At 40.6% G+C, this 22,337-nt stretch overlaps 2 protein-coding genes across 5 annotated transcripts in view; one reads left to right on the forward strand and one right to left on the reverse strand.

Moving 5' to 3' along the window:
* LOC115452193 (heterogeneous nuclear ribonucleoprotein L-like) overlaps nt 1-22,337 on the reverse strand; it is a 464,908-nt gene that overhangs the window by 56,579 nt on the left and 385,992 nt on the right. The gene's annotated exons all lie outside the window — the stretch shown is intronic.
* LOC115452192 (PR domain zinc finger protein 5) lies at nt 310-20,655 on the forward strand. Of its 3 annotated transcripts, none has more exons than XM_037437233.1 (23): nt 310-513; nt 2,204-2,282; nt 3,186-3,328; nt 3,766-4,015; nt 4,579-4,816; nt 5,575-5,645; nt 6,279-6,420; nt 6,884-7,033; nt 8,332-8,418; nt 9,338-9,490; nt 10,629-10,772; nt 11,708-11,847; nt 12,354-12,471; nt 12,678-12,815; nt 14,705-14,843; nt 14,930-15,071; nt 15,730-15,806; nt 16,099-16,162; nt 18,235-18,294; nt 18,738-18,792; nt 19,197-19,241; nt 19,713-19,786; nt 20,209-20,655. In XM_037437233.1, the coding sequence occupies exons 2-23, from the start codon at nt 2,205-2,207 to the stop codon at nt 20,293-20,295; spliced, it is 2,595 nt and encodes an 864-aa protein (XP_037293130.1). In that variant the 5' UTR covers nt 310-513; nt 2,204; the 3' UTR covers nt 20,296-20,655. The 3 variants fall into 3 exon arrangements, with proteins under 3 accessions (XP_037293130.1, XP_037293121.1, XP_037293124.1); XM_037437224.1 differs by having other exon boundaries at nt 310-427; XM_037437227.1 differs by lacking the exon at nt 16,099-16,162 and having other exon boundaries at nt 310-427; nt 15,730-15,870.

Raw genomic sequence — 22,337 nt, forward strand, 5'->3', positions numbered from 1 at the left:
AACTATCAAAACTAAAATTCCTGAATACATTTTAAATTGGCGCCAAAGATTTGACACTGACATAAACTAAAAGGCAAAGGCTGCATGACCATACAGCCAAGTTCAACAAATTTGAATAATTAAACAAATACTAAATCAATATTGTTCTTTTTATTTTACTTTCTCATACTTATATCCAATAGAACAATATTAAGACCTCAAGTTATTATAAAAACAGCTTTCTAGGATAAAAAATGGATTTGCAAACGAACGTAACCGGATGATACTAGCGCTCCTAATGGCGAATATGAGAAACTTCCAATGATTGAGTACGTAATGGTGGCTGCCTGCTTGTCTCATTCATTGCTGACAACATATTTACATTAAAACCATCTGAAAACCTTCAGAAAATAATAAAATCAAATGAGATATTCAAAATTATAGGCAGGTGGGTGATATTTTTCGCGTTTTATCGTATTATATAGCAATTTATATGTGAATAAAGTGCGTGTAGTGCCAAAAATGGCGGCCACGGTAAGTAGAAATACATAAATGGAATTGACATTTTTTATCAATTATTCTAATATTATTTTGCGTATGGTGGTAGTAATTTTGAAATTATATAGCCGGCGATAAAAACGTAAACAGTGTTTGATAGGGGTGTTGGTCGAAATTGTTTCGAAAAAACTATATTTTCAACATTATGTAATTTTACTGGGACGAATTATTACAGAATTTTATTTTAATAACGACTAAAATAATAAACTTACTTATAAAAGTAAGCTTCCAAGAGATTCAATAAACTACCTCACATTTATTGATCAAATTCAATAGTCAAATTATAAATATCTCAAATAGAAAATGTGTAACTCGAAGTAAAGAAATCTCGGTAATCTAATAAAAATTAACTTAACCTGAATTTATGTCAAGAACTTGTTTATTATTAAATCTTAGGTCTAGTTGCAAAGTTTAGTCACCTCTTAAACGGCATTATTCCACTCCCAAAGAACGAATTTTTTGATACAATATGATTAATGGATTCCTCAATAAGTTAAAAATACCAAGCAGATAATCAATTGAAACGGACTTCGTTCTGTTAATGACAGATGTACAAAGAATGTTTAGAATTCAACTATACTTGTGGCCTGGAAGCATATCCAAGTGGCTTATTTGAGTAAAAAAGTAAGAGAACTGTTTCCAAGATCGCTTGAGCTTTTAACCCAATAGGAATAAAATCACTTAATTGTGACAACATTTGATATCAATAAAACAATAAATTTTAATTACAATACACTTGAGTTCGATAAAAGCTTTAGCACCGTAATTAAGACCTCTTTGTGTTAAAAAAAGGTTGCATATAGTTGGTTTAAATCTATAATTAAGGGTATTCAAAGGGTCTTATTACATCTACAATGGCGAATCGGTCTTATTGCAAATACTGACTTTCTATTCTTAGGATATCTTTGATAGCCATGTAGCAGAGTCAATAGATCCTCTACAATATGGATATCAAACCTGTTATTCAATAAAAACAACTATAATAGCAAAAAAATTGTATGTAATTGTATGTATTGATGTAACCAGCATGAGTGATATTCTAAGTCGATTTAAATCAGTATTGCTTGGATAATGAAGTAATTATATGAAGCAAATGTAAGATCTGTTCAATATACATTTTAGTTGGCTAACATAGCTCTACATATTACATACTACTTAAATACATTCAAAGGTTTGTTCATGTAAAAGTAAATGCAAAACCTCTAAACTTAAAAAAATTACAGACAGATAAACCATGGCCTAGATTAATATAAAGGCGTGCTTGAAATCAATTGTATTAAAACAATTGGTAGTGGTGGAAGTGACCTGCCAACATGGGTGACTTGTTACGAAGTAGGTATTGCTACACCCATATATAAAATATCCATCTGGGAATAGCTCCAATTCTTCAATGATACAGCTTACCACCACTAAATAGTGTGTGTACATAAAATATTTTTGAAAAAATAAAGGGGATGAGAGAAAAAAGGACTCGGAACCTTCATCTTTGAACACCAGCCATCAATTTTTTTCTAACTTGTCATTTCGGTCAAATGTTCAGGGAAATATTCGGAGGGGTATGAGATAGGCTGTAATAGATCTAGCTAAAAATAAAAAAATTAAATAAGTCTATTTGCTAAAAGCATATTTTTATCACCTTGGTCTGAATGTCTGCCATTGATTCCAGAATGAACAACTGTTGCTTTTTGTGCAACACCTTCACCAACTCGTTTATGAAGAATGCGATAAACATATTTGGGCATCCTGTAAGTATCCTTCATATTCCAAACCAGGGTTTCTCAAAGTGAGGTATGCGAGCTCCTAGGGGTTCACCATTCAACGGAAAGGGGTTTGTGATAAGATTTACATAATGGTTTGATGACCATAAAGGGGGGGCGGGCTGGGGTTAATACATACATTAGTAAGTTAAGAGGTTTGCTGTCATCTGGAAACTTTTACAGGGTTTGTGCAGCCAAAAGTTTGAAAAACCCTGTTCTAGACTTCTTCCTTTAATTTTAAAAGGACTGCTTCAGGGAATGTTATATATAGAAACATAAATTTTAAAAGCTAGAACATACGTAGCACAAATAGGATTTTGCAGATATACTTGTATTTTGATATGAAAACACTTGATTGAGTATTAATGCAGGACTAAAAATTTATAATGTGGGAGTGTGATCAATTTGGTGATTATTCAATTTGTTTGTTAACATTGTAACTGATCAATATCAAAGCATAATCAATTTATTTTGCGTAAAACCTGGTATAAATTGAAATGTTTAATATATAACATGTACAGAATATTTCACCGTGTCAAGAGAATGCAACCTTTTATAAACATCCTTTCAATTAGAGTAGATAATCACACAAATTATTTTTAAAAGTTATTTTTGTTGTTATTCTTTATTCCTGTAATCAGTCTATTATGTTATTTATATCTATATTGATTTCATATAAATAACCCAATAACACATACCACTGCACTATTGAATGAAAACAACTGCTTTCTTTAATCTGAATATAACACATTTTTTAAATTTATATCAACCTAGTTCATTAACCAATTTAAACTTTTTCTGCTATTCTATTTGTGATAACATAATTTAAAATAATATACATTCCAAATTAATCAATAATTCTTAACAAATCTTTTATGAATTATTTTTCAGAACACTTTACCATCGGGAAAAACTTTGTTAGAAGTGGTCAGTGAAATTATAGACAAACCATTAAAAGAAGATGCCGTGCATTCGAAGCTTCTGTGTACGAAATGTTTCAAGTCGGTCTTTGAATATGATAATACGGCTGTTGAGTGAGTATCAATATACAGGATGTTCGAAAATAGCGTTACTACCAAAAAATAGTACAGGATGTTCAAAAAAATGGGGATATTAAAAAAAATACAGAATGTTCAAAAATGGGGGTATTTAAAAACATGTAAGATAGTAACGGCAAATTAATCACTTGTTATTTCAATGAAATGTTTGATGCTTTCTAACAGAAATTTTGTTTTAATACTGCGTAACACGCAGTATGTAAACAAATTTTCTTAATCTAGAATTTAAACCGCAATTTTTACTCAGAAAAATAATATAGTACAACATTCAAAAGAACAATAAATCAAATTTAACCTCTTTTTCATGGTGTCTATTATATTTTTTTTAATTAAAAGTCATGCAAAGGTGTTATTCTGTTTTTAAGAGATTTTTTGACTATAGCATACTAATGTGTGAATATTTCGCTTTCCAGTCTGCGAGCGATGAAAATGGCCATGGTTAATCAATTCAAAATCTCCTTATCAAAAAGCAATTTGAATTATGACACATATGAGGCTGATATTAAATCAAAAGTGCCCGTGAAAAGTTGTAACAGCGATAAGAAAATGGGCAAAATTGTGTTACCCGCGTCCAAACTCCAGCCTTTGACGCCGGATTTATTGTTGAAAGTGAGCAAATTGGCCGCCGCTACTAAATCTAATTTCGTTTTGGATCAGAATAAGGTAAATTCTTTGTGAATTTATCGTTCGCTTTAACGGTGAAGGAAAACATCGTGAGGAAACCTGCACATCTGAGAAGTTCTCTATAGGAATTTCGAAGGTGTGTGAAGTCTACCAATCCGCACTGGTCCAGCGTGGTGGACTAAGGCCTAATCCCTCTCAGTAGTAGATGAGGCCCGTGCTCAGCAGTGGGCAAGTATATAATACAGGGCTGATATTATTATTACTCGTAAACTTTAACAAAATATACTAGTAAATAATTCAAAAATAAATAGACAAAATAGGGTTTCCTTTTTGTATCGTACTGTTATCATCTCTTGTTAGTCGATATTCTATTGGGCCCCACTTCACTTACTTTGCCGTGGTCTTACAAAACAAAACTTTTTGCAGAATTTGTACATAAATCTCACGAAGTTCCCTTCTCCGTAAACGACAATTGATAAAGAATAAACATAAGTTTGTAAAATCCAGAGCCGTGTGCTTTGGATTTTGCAACGGACATGACTTCAGTAAACCGTACCACTCCCAACCAGGTTATTCATCATTAAAATAATTCTCTATTCCAGAGTCCTCCAGTAATAACGATAAACAACACGATGATTTCCCAACAAGAAACAACACAGTCCCAGAAGACGGACATACTCACAACACTAGCCAACTCGCTCAACGAGAATGTAATCACTTCTTCCAGCAGTGATATGAAGACTTTGAGCTTTAACTCGTTGACTAAAGAACTATTGTCGAACGATGTGGATTTGGAGAAGGATGTCAATGATGATGATGATACTATGGAGATTGATGAAGGTAATTATTTTAATTCACTGTTTAAGTTATTGGTGGTGGTGGTTGGTGGAGGTGGTAGTGGTTTATTTTACTGGTGGTAGGTCTCTCATATGTGAGTGTCCGCCTCGGTAAGTACCACCGCAATGTCTATTTCTGCCTCCTAGCAACAGTGTGTAGTTACTGTTGTGTTCCGGTATGAAGGACATTGTAGCCAGAGTAACTACTGGGGCCTTATTCTCTATCTTGCACGTTATTTTAACAGTGCGTAACAAGCACGTAACACAGCGCGTCATGTTTATTACTATAGAAATTTGGCTTACAGAATACCATTCCACGCACATTTCTCGAAGATAACATGACACGACCGCGTTACGCGTTTACAATATCATACAGAATAAGGGCCCTGGACATAATAAGACTTAACATCTCATGTCTCAGGATGGCGAGCGCAAGGGAATACCAAATAATACTTTGTAATTCAAGGTGCTGGATATGTTTCTACTGTTTATGGGCGGTCATATCGCTGATCAGCAGGCGAAGGGCAAGCTCGTCTCGTTATACAAAGCAAAAAAAAAATCGTTCTATAACCCGCCATAATGGCCCACGTAAGTGTGTCGCGTTCCAGGATCAGCCTGTGTATATCCGGAAACAGGCTGGCATAATAGTGTCAACTGCTGAGGGATAATCTTCTTTCGACAGTCGATGGTCATATGGACCCTACTCCATACACAAACGACACGTACCACGTATAAATACAAAAAGTATGATATTTATTACAGATTGCGCATTATCAGTTGTTCCTGTGACGTCATCCAATGGCGATCTAGTCCTAGAAGTACAGGGTGTCAAGGTAAAGCATCATTCATTAGCTTTAAAAGTATTTTTTATATAATTTTTTTCCCTGTTTCGAATATAGTGTCCGTCTGTTATATAGACGCGAAGAACTACTTAATAAAATTATAGTTTAAATCTACTTTACAGTCTGACCAGGAAAATAAAAAACCTCATCATGTAATATATAAAACTATTTCTAACATCGACAAAATAACATTAAAACGATATAACAAAAGAGGCTCCATCAAAACAGGTTTTTTATTTTACCGGTCAAACTATCATATGTAATAATTTATTAAATACTATATTAAATACTAGAATTATATACTATATAAAAACACCATAAAGTTAGCGGAGGTGTATTGCATGTTTAACAACAACATATTTGTTGTTTATAATATTAGTTACACCTTTACAAAATGATACCTATTTCGCAAACCACCCTGTATATTCTCGGCATCTTTAACAATGCAATATATTTGTTGTTTACGATATTAGTTACTTACATCTTTACAAAATGATACCTGTTTCACAAACCACCCTGTATATTCACGGCATCTTTAACAATGCAATATATTTGTTGTTTAGGATATTAGTAACATCATTACAAAATGATACCTGTTTAACAAACCACCCTGTATATCCGCAGCGGCCGTCGAAGTCATCGGACTCGCAGTTGATAGACGTCAGCGTGTTGCAGTCGCTGGACAGCGGCAGCAGCGGCGGCGACGACGACAAGTACATACTGGGCAAGCTGCAGATCATGAACGATGGTGATGACGATGATGAGCGTGAGTAGATGGTCTATGATGATAAGGAGCCGTCCAAGTATTACGTAACGCAATTTTTGAAGAATTTTGATCCCCCTATCCCTCCATGTAACACGCCGTAACGTGAATCTGTACGTCTCCGCCGCCCCTGCAAAAGTTATGTTACTCTAAAGTGACAATTTTTTTAGAATATTCACCATTATTACACGCAAAATACTGGAAAATCGCTAACACACCTTTGTTATTGTTTTGAAATAAAAAAAATGTTACATAACGCTTTGTACGAGATCCCCCTCCCGTAACGCATCGTACCGTTTTAGGAGATCCCCCATCCCTCCGAATTTCGTTACATAATACTTGAACGGCTCCTAAGGGTTGTAGCTCCATCTGTGTGGTAAACCTTCTAATTAGTTTTCCGACGACTGCCACGAATCGACAATTTTGAAATAGGTCATTATTTTATTAAGAATGCATTATATTGCAGATACAATAGTCCTGGACGGTGATAATGGTTCGATCCTGCGCATGGTCAGCGGGCAGCGGCTCGTGTTGGACGGCGGCGAGCTGGCGCTGGTGCCCGACCACCAGTCCGCCACCGACCACCACCCCGACCACGACCAGGGCGACAGTCAAGGTATTACTGGACTACCACACCCTCACACCCACCATCATAACTGTAAGCCAGTATCAGCAGTGGCATGTAGTGTTGGATTAATTAGCATTAATTGTTAGCGTGCTAAATTATATTTAGCTTTCACAAATTTGCGAAATGTAATTCGTAAATTATAATTTACACAATTTTTATTCATGTCATATTAGCAATTAGCATTAGCATGCTAGCAGTGAATTGTTGAGCCATCTCTCGATAAAAGTGGAGAGGTGGTAGTAACCGAGTACAAAATCTGTTTTTTATACCATTTACCTCTAACAATGTTGCGTATAATGATCCTATATTAAGCATGTGTAGAGCACATAATGATATCAGTAAAGTCCTAGATATTTTCTCACTAAGTCTAAATAGTTATATAAAAAAGATCTAACTAGAGTGATTGTATAGTAGTTGTTTAATTTTGTGTTTCGTATTGTAATGATGTGCGTAACTTTTATCGGAGTTTGAATTTACATATATACATATCATATATATCATATCATCACGCATTTTATCCCCGAAGGGGTATGCAGAGGCGCAACTAGGGCACCCACTTTTCGCCAAGTATGTTCCGTCCCATGATGTGATAGGGGGCGAGCCTATCGCCATATCGGGCACAAATTCCAGACTCCGGGCTGATACTGAGCAGAAAAACCCAAATATCACTTTGCCCGACCCGGGATTCGAACCCAGGACCTCAGAGCGCTATTGTACCGGACGTGCAATACAACTACGCCACCGAGGCAGTCCGAGTTTGAATTTAGCACTGTTAAAACTACATATCCTTTACTATTATTTTTTTGTATTACAATTTATACTCTGTAGCTATGTCTAAATAAAATAAAATAAACACATGAAAATTAGCATGCTAATGAATAATGCTATTGCTAATTAATCCAACACTTCGTGAAATTTCGAAATAGCTTTAATTGCCATCACTAGTGGCACGTATTTTTCACAGGCTTTTATTGATCGTATGTTAGTATGTTTGTGTGTAATTGGAATCTTTGAAGACAATTTAGACGTACTTTAAGATGTCGCATTAATATGAAAATTTGCATACTTATCAAGGACCGATGACACAACACAATATACAAAATAAAAAATATATTTGAATAAGAATAGTGTTAATAAAAAAAAAATGTATTCATACTGTAAATAAATAATAATTTAAAAAAAGTACTTAGACATTAAGATAATTGCTGATACCTGTATTCTGTAACACCCTGTATAATAGAAAAAAATTTACGAGAAAATTTCAAATGTTTTTATTAAAATTCCAGACTCGAATGACGAGCCTCAGATAGAGCTACAAGTGTCCGGAGATGAAGAAACGGCGAATGCCATTATAGCGGCGGCGCAGGAGCAAGGTACGTCTATATATTTAAGAAGGTTGCCTTTTATCTGAATTATTTGACTACCCTACTTTACTGGCAACTGATGTGAACCGGAGCGTTTTGACAACGACTTTAATGGACATCAAATAAAGTCTATTTTTGTTAAGCAATTTTTTTGGACACCCTTAAGTTTATTAGCCTAACAAGGGTTGGCGCAGACTTATACAAACACAATGGACTTTTGGGTGAGTTCTTTAGGTGCAACTCTTGAAAATTAAATAACCTGAAGGCAACCTACTAATGGGTTACGGACCTCGGCTCAGGACGGTCACTGGGAGAGGATGAGATATCTACTATTAGGGACTATTTCTAATACTCTCTTTCTCTGTGTAGTCGGTCCCTCATGACTGAGGATCGTGGTCATCGCTGGATGTACCGCATTTAGAGCGGATTATTTGTCTCCACCGGTTTCTGTTCATTGCATCTTCAACTAGTTTATAGAACTTGGTGGCAGACGAGTCTAATCTGTTTTTTTATACGGAAATAGGACGAAAATCTGGAGAGACTTTCATCGTTGGCAATACCGAAGGCAAACGTTCTCGAGGCCGAGCACCAACTCGATGGACACACTAGATTTGTAATACAATGCGCATTGAAGTGTTGTCTGGTTTTGCATGATTATTATTTCAAATTACCCAATGCTCCAATATGTAATATTAAGTTTTTTTTTGTTTAAATGACGAGACGAGCTCTCCGTTCGCGTGATGATAAGCGATACGACCGCCCATAAACAGTAGAAATACCAACACCTTGAATTACAAAGTATTCTTTGGTATTCCACTGCGCTCGCCATGAGACATGAGATGTCTTATGTCCAATAGTTACACTGGCTACAAAAATCACGTTAATTATACTGAAATTTAATAAAAAATATATGTGCTGTTGATTTCAGGTTGCGCGTTCATAAAAGTGGAATCGGGCGAGATGTACCGCGTGAAGTCGGTGCAGAGCAAGAATGAGAACACGAGCAGCAGGGCGGCCCTCAGCATGGTCGAGAGGGTCGACGGCAAGTTCCGCTGTCTGCTGTGCGAGAATAAGAACCACGGTGGGTACCCACCACTACCACTACCCAGCGCTGTGTTCAGTGGGGTACCTACATAACCAAGAGGCTAGGTGCAAGATATCAGTGGTATAGCTAAGGGCTAGGTATAAAAAAACATGGTGACCTTGACCCAGTGGCCTAGGTGCTAAAAACATGGGGACTCCCGCTCAGTGGCCATTTGTAGTGTGCAGTGTGTATTTAGCCGGTGGTATTATATTCTTTATCTGCCCGGATAGCGATCTACAAAGTGTTAAAACCCGCCGTAGTCCACGTAAGTGTCGCGTTCCGGGATCAGCCTGTGTATATCCGTTTCCAATCGGCGTAATTGTGTCGATTGCGGAGGGGTCATCTCTCGTCAGTCGATATTCTATTGGATCCTCCACTTACCATAAGGTGCAATGTATAAAAAAATATATATAAGTAGTCATGAAAGTCATGTAATAGTATAATAAGGGTAATAGAACAAAGTATATGACCATCAATACGTCTCTATATACATAACATTATAATTTAAACCAATGTGATGACCTGGGTGGGAAGAAAAAAGGTCCCTAGTTAAACTTTTTGGCAGAGATGCTTTATTAGTACTCATACGGTGGAGATCTAAAAAATAAAGTTGAACTAAGAAACTGGTTATGGTCTGGAGGACCTCTAGTCTCAAGCGTTAATACATTGTACCTAAGGTCAACAATGACATGGTCTGAAGGGCCTATGATCTCTAGGGTTAATACACTATACCCTCTAGCCTCCTGTAGCTACGCCCCTGCCTATGTTTAGTCCCATTGTTGGGCACTGGTGTAAATTACTGAGTGTATATTTGCCTGTGTGATATTGAGATGATTGTTCACAAAATAAGATATTTATTGTGTACTTTTCTTTGTTATAATGTCGAATTAATTCAAAACTCATAAACAGGCCTGTATTATTTTAATTTCAGAAGTCATATAGACCTCATGTCTACAATTTACATAGTATTTAAATTCGTTGATAAGATTTTCACAGGTGCATACTCGTGCATATACATTATTATGTTAATTCAGCACACACACTTCCGTATGCCTTAGTATTTACATTCTATGAAAACCTTTTGACACGTGCAAATCCGCGAACAGTACATAATTCTAACATACAATTGTTGCAGGTACGTTGGGCAGCGCTACCCCAGCGGTGGGCGAGGCGGAGTGGATGATGCGCCACCTGCGCCACCTGCACGACGCGCGTCTCTACATCTGCCGCCTCTGTGGCGACACCTACCGTCGCCGCGCAGACTACACCTCACACATGGGTACGTATAGACAAAACAACGGGAAAACTAATTACTTTTCCCGTGGATTTAATCAATTGATTAAATCCATGGATTTTAGTATTCCTTACCGAACTGAAGCTCACCGATGTCAAAATGACTGGCACTGCTGATCCTGACTTACAGGAGTGTGTGAGGACCGAAAAGTCTCCCATAGATTGTTCAGGTTGTCAAAAATTGCTTAGCAAAAATATACTATACTAACTTTTGCCTGCGGCTCCGCCCGCGTTATAAAGTTTTTCAGGCTAAAGTTTTCCGTTATAAAAGTAGTAGTTTCCCGGGAGCCTATGTTCTTCCCGGGGTCTCAAACTGTCTCCATACCAAATTTCATCTTAATACGTTTGGTAGTTTTTGAGTTTAACACGTTCAGACAGACAGATGCAGCGGGGGACTTTGTTTTATAATATATTTTTTAGAACTTTTTAAGTGGAACAATCCCGTCGTACATGATTGTTGCATAACTTTACCCGTTTACGCAGCGCAGGCAACGGAAGCTCTCAAAACTAATAATTTTCCCCGTTTTTGCAACATGTTTCATTACTGCTCCGCTCCTATTGGTCATAGCGTGATGATATATAGCCTATAGCACTTCACGAACAAAGGGCTATCCAACGCAAAAAGAATTTTTCGGTTTGGACCGGTAGTTCCTGAGATTAACGCGTTCAAACAAACAAACAAACTCTTCAGCTTTATATAATAGTATAGATTATAATGTTCTTAAATGTCGCTTTCAAAGGGCTTCGTCAGCCGCTTATCGCTTGACAGTCAAGTCATGCGTAAGGCAATTTTTTTGGATCGAAAAATTTTAACTAATTCAAAATATGCAGAAAATACATAATATTTCAAATATGTGCCTAATTAAATTTGACAAAATACTCTTATAATGCACACCCTGTATAACGCAATCTTCATTACAGCTGTGCACTCGAAGAAGTTGGGCGTGGGGCCGACCCCCCGTGCCGCCCGCGGGGATGAGGCGCGGATCCACACCTGCCGCTCCTGCGGGAAGACCTTCGCGTCCAAGTACACGCTCATTGCACACCAGAAGACGCATTCAGTGAGTATACTCATCAGGACTCATTGGTCCATTCCTGATTATTCCCGATTATTTGATATTGTAAGCGGTATTAGGCTGTTGAGATAGCGTGAGGTATGTGCTGTAAAAAAAAAAAAAACAAAAAATTATCTTCGACACAAAACAACCCTTAATTAACTTTTCAATGATACTTTACTTTATAAAAAGTTCGAAATAAAAATTTGGAGTAGAAATTGTGAGATACATAAAAATCTATTTCAAACATTTTATTTTTATTTAATCCAATATCGAATCTATCGAATTGCAACTTTTAAATGTAAAAAAAAAAACCTATATTTTTTATTGTCTTTTCTCATAATTCCCTGCAAAACGTCAGAGATCTATTGTTTCTGAAGAGCTCACACGAATTTAAAATTAAGACCAGGATCTCCCAAACCTTTGTTGATATTCTGTGTAGTTTATATTTGTAACACCCTTATTATTACCACATACCTTCTCGAATGATAAAAATACTTTTTATTTTTCAGGATCGACCACGACCCTACAAATGTAAACAGTGTTCGAAATCTTTTCTCACGCAACAGAATCTGAACCAGCACGAGAAGACGCATTCAGGGATCAAGGATTTCATCTGTAACATATGCAGTAAGTTGAAATGATCGTTTTGTAATTTAAATGTAAAAATAATATTATGAAGTACCTATTTAATTTCATTGTCTGAAAACAATTAAGAAATAACAAATAATGATTTTGTTTTTATTGGTAATAAAAGAAATAGAAGGAAAATATATTTTAGCAGTATAAAGAAAATTGTAAATAAGTGATATTTAATAAAAAAAAACTGTTTACAGACAAGGCATTCAGCACGCAGCACAACCTGGAGGTGCACGGCGTCGTGCACTCCGGCGCGCGGCCCTTCGCCTGCGGCGCCTGCGGCAAGGGCTTCGCGCGACGCGCCGAGCTGCGCGACCATCTGCGCACGCACACCGGTACACGCATGCACACACGCACACACACGCACGCACGCACACACGCGCGCCGCGCCGAGCTGCGCGACCATCTGCGCACGCACACCGGTACACGCATGCACACACGCACACACACGCACGCACGCACACACGCGCGCCGCGCCGAGCTGCGCGACCATCTGCGCACGCACACCGGTACACGCATGCACACACGCACACACACGCACGCACGCACACACGCGCGCCGCGCCGAGCTGCGCGACCATCTGCGCACGCACACCGGTACACGCATGCACACACGCACACACACGCACGCACGCACACACGCGCGCCGCGCCGAGCTGCGCGACCATCTGCGCACGCACACCGGTACACGCATGCACACACGCACACACACGCACGCACGCACACACGCGCGCGCCGCGCCGAGCTGCGCGACCATCTGCGCACGCACACCGGTACACGCATGCACACACGCACACACACACGCACGCACGCACACACGCGCGCCGCGCCGAGCTGCGCGACCATCTGCGCACGCACACCGGTACACGCATGCACACACGCACACACACGCACGCACGCACACACGCGCGCCGCGCCGAGCTGCGCGACCATCTGCGCACGCACACCGGTACACGCATGCACACACGCACACACACACGCACGCACGCACACACGCGCGCCGCGCCGAGCTGCGCGACCATCTGCGCACGCACACCGGTACACGCATGCACACACGCACACACACGCACGCACGCACACACGCGCGCCGCGCCGAGCTGCGCGACCATCTGCGCACGCACACCGGTACACGCATGCACACCGGTACACGCATGCACACACGCACACACACGCACGCACGCACACACGCGCGCCGCGCCGAGCTGCGCGACCATCTGCGCACGCACACCGGTACACGCATGCACACACGCACACACACGCACGCACGCACACACGCGCGCCGCGCCGAGCTGCGCGACCATCTGCGCACGCACACCGGTACACGCATGCACACACGCACACACACGCACGCACGCACACACGCGCGCTGCGCCGAGCTGCGCGACCATCTGCGCACGCACACCGGTACACGCATGCACACCGGTACACGCATGCACACACGCACACACACGCACGCACGCACACACGCGCGCCGCGCCGAGCTGCGCGACCATCTGCGCACGCACACCGGTACACGCATGCACACACGCACACACACGCACGCACGCACACACGCGCGCCGCGCCGAGCTGCGCGACCATCTGCGCACGCACACCGGTACACGCATGCACACACGCACACACACGCACGCACGCACACACGCGCGCCGCGCCGAGCTGCGCGACCATCTGCGCACGCACACCGGTACACGCATGCACACACGCACACACACGCACGCACGCACACACGCGCGCCGCGCCGAGCTGCGCGACCATCTGCGCACGCACACCGGTACACGCACGCACGCACACACGCACACACGCACACACACGCACACACGCACACACGCACGCACACGCACACACACGCACGCACACACGCGCGCCGCGCCGAGCTGCGCGACCATCTACGCACGCACACCGGTACACGCACGCACACACGCACACACACACGCACGCACGCACACACGCACACACACACGCACGCACACACGCGCGCCGCGCCGAGCTGTGCGACCATCTGCGCACGCACACCGGTACACGCACGCACGCACACACGCACGCACGCACACACGCACACACACGCACACACACACACACGCACACACACACACACACGCACGCACATACCGCCTCCCTCCTTACAAAATTCACTCGTTCACTAATCGCCATTTTCAATGAACGATCTCAAACGCTCTTTTCGCTCTATATATATGGTATAGGATCTGTAGTCCGTGTTATCGGCAGGCGAGCGTCCGTTCGCGTGCGAGACGTGTGGCGCGACGTTCAGCCAGCGCTCCAACCTGCACTCGCACCGCCGCGCCACGCATCTCAACGAGAAGCGACACGCCTGCAGCCTATGTCCCAAGCAGTTCAAACGGAGAAGGTAATATGAGCACCTATTATAACAGTATGCCACGAAATAAGTTACGAAGTGAAAATATTACATTCCGCATTATATGTCCATTGCAGGCTACTAGACTACCACGTGAAGGCGTCGCACACGGGCGAGAGACCGCTCAAGTGCGAAGTGTGTTCGTCCACGTTCGTGTACCCCGAACATTACAAGAAACACATCCGGACTCACAGCGGCGAGCGGCCTTACGTTTGCGAGGTGAGTGGTGTAGTTTTAAGGTCTTTGTGACTCATAGTCCTATAGGTAGTGGCGAGGTTAACAAAGTCCCGGGCGAAGTAAAAAAAACAGTTTTACCAATTTCATCGGGTAAGATTGTAACAAAAAAGGGTCCTTCAATGTACCACAGGGGGTTTCCCCTGTTCGCCTCTCCGTAGACCAACTCTGCCCATAAGCCTGGGGAACTCATGGTCTCATATACCCTATGGCTTTGAGTCTCATGGTCTTCGCAACTCAAAGGTCCGATGACTCGCAGTCTCAGATGTTATAATTTATTATCATTTAGTTCTTGTGATGTTTTCTTTTTTATTGCTTTGAGTGACGAGACGAGCTTACCGTTTGCCTGATGGTAAGCGATACGACCGCCCATAAACAGGAGAAACATCAAAACTTTGAATTAGAAAGTATTGTTTGGTATTTCAATGCGTTCGCCATCCTGAGACATGAGATGTTAAGTCTTATTATGTTCAGTAGTTACACTTCAAACCGGAAAAAAACAGTGACTACACACTGCTTGGCGGTAGAAATAGACATTGCAATGATACTTACCCAGGCGGACTTTCAAATATGAGAGACCTACCACCATTAGGTGACTATTATTATGAGTTGCGGGTACTCAGTGGCGGTTATATTTCGTCAGATCTGCGGCAAGACGTTCACGACGCGCGACAACCGCAACACGCACCGCTTCGTGCACAGCGACAAGAAGCCCTACGAGTGCCTCGCCTGCGGCGCCGGCTTCATGCGCAAGCACCTGCTCTACGAACACATGAACCACTCCGTGAGTTAATAGTAATAACAAGAAGCCCTACGAGTGCCTCGCCTGCGGCGCCGGCTTCATGCGCAAGCACCTGCTCTACGAACACATGAACCACTCCGTGAGTTAATAGTAATAACAAGAAGCCCTACGAGTGCCTCGCCTGCGGCGCCGGCTTCATGCGCAAGCACCTGCTCTACGAACACATGAACCACTCCGTGAGTTAATAGTAATAACAAGAAGCCCTACGAGGTGCCTCGCCTGCGGCGCCGGCTTCATGCGCAAGCACCTGCTCTACGAACACATGAACCACTCCGTGAGTTAATAGTAATAACAATAAGCCCTACGAGTGCCTCGCCTGCGGCGCCGGCTTCATGCGCAAGCACCTGCTCTACGAACACATGAACCACTCCGTGAGTTAATAGTAATAACAATAAGCCCTACGAGTGCCTCGCCTGCGGCGCCGGCTTCATGCGCAAGCACCTGCTCTACGAACACATGAACCACTCCGTGAGTTAATAGTAATAACAATAAGCCCTACGAGTGCCTCGCCTGCGGCGCCGGCTTCATGCGCAAGCACCTGCTCTACGAACACATGAACCACTCCGTGAGTTAATAGTAATAACAATAAGCCCTACGAGTGCCTCGCCTGCGGCGCCGGCTTCATGCGCAAGCACCTGCTCTACGAACACATGAACCACTCCGTGAGTTAATAGTAATAACAATAAGCCCTACGAGTGCCTCGCCTGCGGCGCCGGCTTCATGCGCAAGCACCTGCTCTACGAACACATGAACCACTCCGTGAGTTAATAGTAATAACAATAAGCCCTACGAGTGCCTCGCCTGCGGCGCCGGCTTCATGCGCAAGCACCTGCTCTACGAACACATGAACCACTCCGTGAGTTAATAGTAATAACAAGAAGCCCTACGAGTGCCTCGCCTGCGGCGCCGGCTTCATGCGCAAGCACCTGCTCTACGAACACATGAACCACTCCGTGAGTTAATAGTACTAACAATAAGCCCTACGAGTGCCTCGCCTGCGGCGCCGGCTTCATGCGCAAGCACCTGCTCTACGAACACATGAACCACTCCGTGAGTTAATAGTAATAACAATAAGCCCTACGAGTGCCTCGCCTGCGGCGCCGGCTTCATGCGCAAGCACCTGCTCTACGAACACATGAACCACTCCGTGAGTTAATAGTAATAACAATAAGCCCTACGAGTGCCTCGCCTGCGGCGCCGGCTTCATGCGCAAGCACCTGCTCTACGAACACATGAACCACTCCGTGAGTTAATAGTAATAACAATAAGCCCTACGAGGTGCCTCGCCTGCGGCGCCGGCTTCATGCGCAAGCACCTGCTCTACGAACACATGAACCACTCCGTGAGTTAATAGTAATAACAATAAGCCCTACGAGTGCCTCGCCTGCGGCGCCGGCTTCATGCGCAAGCACCTGCTCTACGAACACATGAACCACTCCGTGAGTCACTATACAATATACATCTTCATTAATCATTCAATACCAATGACGTTTTACAAATAGACGCGCCATACACTAACAAAATGGCACATAAAAACGGCGCACTATTTGCTATAACCTTTACAAATTGACTCGAAGAAGGAATAAAAAGATGCAGCATACATTAGTTAGAAAAGGATATATATACATCGACAGTTACGTAGCAACTTTAGTGCCGCACGCTCATTGGCTGTTAAGTCTTTAATCACTTTTACAATATTTTGCGTACAATTTATCGAAACTGCTAATTTTTTCCTATTGCACTCAACGCGAACACAGCAACGGCTTAAGCGAACACTGACTCCCTCTATTTTATTTTTGTGTCAAACTCACATAATGTACAATGTTAATAGAATTCAACAATTACAATAGATGGCGTTACGTGCATTTTAAATTGTTATCAATGCGGAACTAATTTTTAATTTAGATTTTAAGACATTTAAAAAAAAAAGTAAATTATTAGCAAAATCCAAAATATAAATTGTGTCGCTTACGCCGTCAATCATCGAAATCCGTTCAGCGGTTCCTAAGTTTACGTCTCACATATTCGTACATCCAAACATTTTCACAAATATTCGTATTGATAATATTAGTTAAGAGATCCAACATAGATATCAACATCCTCCAAAAACGAGCAGCAATCCATACGTTTATTATATTGAGCAGAGTGTTAGGGGACACGTTTCTCGTACACGGGGAACAACAGGGAGACTGAATTACCTCCTCCCTGAAGGTATCAGGGCGGGTGGTCAATAAACCCGAGCAAAAAAGCTCGAGTCAGAGAAAACTCTGAAAGTTGAGTTAAGATATGTAGTTAATTTTTTAGAACACAACTGATGTCACCATTTACCCAAGTTAAATGTTACAGGGTCACATAGCGGAGTCCATAGTCGTGAACCAGCCAAGAGTTACCAAAGTTGCGACCAATGTAAGTAATCAGTTTGATGTGTGAAAGACTTATTTGACTTGCGGCAGTTTTTGATAAATAATTACAATCTCTAATCCAGTTCTTTGCATAAGCTTGTCAAAAAAAAAATCTTATTGGTCCAATCTTGCTATGAATCGAAAAAATCTATTACGGTTGTACCAATCGTTTAGAAAAATAATCTGATTTAAAATATGTATGAAAAAAGACGCAACGAATTCCCTTCAATTAACCTTTCACGTGTGTTTTTAAACTGGAAATAAAGAGGAATCAATTGTAGAACTTGTTGTAGCTTGGCGGCAAAAATAAACAACGCAATCCTACCTACACAGACTGACACGAGGACTTTATCAACTAGAAAATATTTTTAATGTCCTATAATTATACGCATATTCTACATTCCCAACTACAGGCTGTTCTAAAATGTGTGTATCATTTAATTTCAGATGTTTGGAACTGATGAACTCGAATTAGATTCGACGGAGGATAAATCGATAATCGGTAAATATAACCTTATAAATACAGGGTGTTCATAAAAAAAAAGGAAAAAAAAATATTTTTAAAAATTAATCAGTTTTTTTATCAACAACTTAATTTAAGTCTTATAAAAACGAAAACAGGGTACCAACTTCGTACTATCGCATTTATTTATTTATTTAATAAGGTACACCAACAGCATACATATCCTTATATCTAAAATAAAAAAGTATTGCGTGTTGACAATTGGCTGATATGCATGCCACTTACAGTTAAGTACTATTGTTATATCTAACATGCTATGGTACATTAGTAATACGTTACTTTCACAGTAATATCGCGCTAAAATACTCTTCAATATAATTCTACGAACCATAGCTATTTAATTCTAGAAAAAAGTATAATTCCTTAATATTTTAAATTTGCAGGTAAAAACCCATTGAGCTTACCTGACGATGATCCGCTAATTATCCGTAAGTTGCATTTTTAGCACTAATTCTGAATTATATATTGTTCCACTGTTGGGTTGAGGCCTTAGTGCACTACGCTGACTTAGTGGTTGTTGACAAAAAAAAATTTTTTTTTTTCTTACATTCATTCATGACATTTAGTGAAAAATCGCCTCTGCTTTTAATAATATATTTTAAAAATGGAATTTTAAGGACAGGATTTTCAAAAAATGATTGTGTTGATATAAATACTTTAAGTCACTATTACATACGTAAAAGATACTAAGTTACTCACAAAAAAATCAGATACGAATGTTTAAATTATCACATATATGATTGGTCAAACTTAACTCGTTATTGAAGCAAAAAGACAAAATGAACCATTTATATCGTGTTATTGTTGATACCTTTATTTTGCAACACGCTGTACAAAAGTCAAAGCATTTTCGTCCTTTTGCCATTTGCAATACATTTTATATTACTTTATTTCCACAGAAGCTTTGACCGGCGACAGATCGGAGGCTACGTTACTCGAAGCGGTTGATGTCTCACAACTCGAAAATGCTGAGGTAATTTCTTGTTAATTTTGGAAGTTTTGTCGTTTTTTTATTTTATATTTTAATATGGGTAAACAATACTATACGCTAAATAATGATAAGCGAAATACGTCTATAGGTTCCAAAAAATATTCTTTTTGTCGCAGAACATGATTCTATTTAATACAAACGAACATTAAACACACACCACGCCTTTAGGAACGAAGGGGTAGGCAGAGGTGGGTCCAGGGCATACTTCTACAGTGATAGTCGAGCCTATCGCCATATCAGACACAAATTCGTGACTACGGGCTTATACAGAATACCTTAATATCACTTCGCCCGATCTAGGATTCGAACCCAGGACCTGTAAGCGGCGACGTACACCGCGCATAATATAACTACGCCACCAATAGACTTTGAAGGCTTCACAATAATCAAATTTGAAATTTCAGATCGTAGACGAAAATGGTGAAATGATTCGTCTCATACAAGTGAAGTTACCGAGCGGCGACAATGGTTGGATGGCTGTCAACAACTAGATGGCGCTAGCGACACTCGAGAACTTTCTACAACTCTAGTTACCGTCAAAACGCACGGTATAGCTAAGAAAAGATTCTAGAAAACTTCTAGAATTGAACTGGTTACCACAAAAATAGGTCGGAATGCAAAAGTCGGTTGCGGTACAATTAGTATATACATCGCCATCCCGTAAATATCAATGGAACTGCGAGAAGACTATGGTATTAATACAACAAAGTATTTGACAACTTTTTAAAAAATACAAGTAACAAAAATGTTTTTATCTAAAATCTATCGGAAAAGGAATTTTTAAAATCCACGCAATAATAAACTAAATCAAACATAGCAAACTATCCTATTGCAGTGATAACGCACAACAATCACGCTAGATGGCGACAGACGATACTGACTTGCGATAGCAGAGTTTGCACGACGCGCATCAAATACAAGGTCATTTTGACATCGCGTCACTAAATGAAATCACATACTTATCTACTTCGAAATAACACTTTACAATAAGTCACTTAGACCGTAGATGTAAAATAAAAAGAAAAGTGTAAGTTTCAAACAATATAAACATTTATTAAGTCATTTTAATTTTACACGCCTTAATGCCACTACTACTACTCTAAGAGAATTCGTTGCAGCGGCAACATCATACTTTCAGTCAGAAATACACTCACGCACACGCCATATTTGCATTAAACTACAAATGATAAAATAAGAACTAAATAAAACTAAAACTAGGATTTTTGGTGAAAATATTTGTTGTTAATGGATGATTTTGGCACAATGTCAGCAAAGGTGAAGACGAGTATGTGGTTTCATTTAGTAACGCAATGTCAAAATGACTTTGTATACCACCTCCGAATAGGAACCGTCGGAAGGGCTGCGGCCGGTCACAAGCAACATCTGGAAATCTTCCCCTTCCATTGAGGAACGTTACCATCTGTTCCTCTACAGCGCCTATATACCTCAAAGTAGGAAATTGATTCATTATTAAATTACCATAAAGGTTAGGGTACCTTGATTTCCTATCCGAACATGATAACAAAATAATTAAAAAAAGTCATTGTATGTCCAAAAAAAATTGCACCCCTTTTAGAATGTACCAAAAAACTACTAGTAAGTTGATGTTTAATTTTGATATTTGACTGGGGCCTTATTCCCTACGCCACACGTTATTTTGACAGCCCGTAACAGGCTCTTAACGCAACGTGTCGCGTTGAAGACAATAGCAATTGGCATATAGAACATCATTTCACGCTAATTTCATGAAGGTAACACGACCGCGTTACGAGTTTCCACTGTCACAGGGAATAAGCGCCCAGGGGCCTTATTCTCTATCCCGCACGTTACTTTGACAGTGTGTAACAAGCACGTAACACAACGCGTCATGTGTAGGACTATAGAAATTTGGCTTACAGAATACTATTCCACGAACAATTCTCAAGATAACATGACACGGCTGCGTTACGCGTTTACACTGCCATACAGAATAAGGGCCCTGATCGAGAAACGAATGCGTCATTCACATGTTAGTTTCAACCAATCACAATAAAACGACGCGTATTCGTGTTTTTTTGCCACATTCTGTTTAAACTGGTTGATTTTACGCGATAGATTGGAAAGAGCGATTGAGATCGTTTATCGGCGGTTAGTTATCGATCTGTTTTGTTGATCCACCGATCATGCAACACCCTGTATATAATTTGTAAATAATTAACTCTTTATATAGTTAAGAATTGGTAATCTTTTAGAATATTACAAGAAACTTTGCCTTTTTAATCTCGTGGAGTAGTTATAGTTAATCATCTCTCATCATCATCATCATCATCATCTTCATCATCATCAGCCTTTTGCAGTCCACTGCTGGACTTAGACCTCTCCCAAGTTACGCCACAGAGTATATACAGGGTCATTTTGACATCGCGTTACTGAATGAAACCACATACTTATCTACTTGGAAATAACGCTTTACAATAAGTTACTTGAGCCGTAGACGTAAAATAAAAATGTGTAAGGTTCGAACAAAATAAATATCAATAAATAGTAATTTTAA

This window comes from Manduca sexta, chromosome 2 (genome assembly GCF_014839805.1).
Source record: "Manduca sexta isolate Smith_Timp_Sample1 chromosome 2, JHU_Msex_v1.0, whole genome shotgun sequence".
In the NCBI taxonomy this organism is placed as follows: Eukaryota; Metazoa; Arthropoda; class Insecta; order Lepidoptera; family Sphingidae; genus Manduca; species Manduca sexta.

Coding starts and splice junctions, on each gene's coding strand:
- LOC115452192 (XM_037437233.1), top strand. CDS start 2,205: ATGAACAACTGTTGCTTTTTGTGCAACACCTTCACCAACTCGTTTATG. Junction 18,295..18,737: donor TTACCAAAGTTGCGACCAAT/GTAAGTAATCAG, acceptor ATTTAATTTCAG/ATGTTTGGAACTGATGAACT. Junction 19,787..20,208: donor CACAACTCGAAAATGCTGAG/GTAATTTCTTGT, acceptor TTGAAATTTCAG/ATCGTAGACGAAAATGGTGA.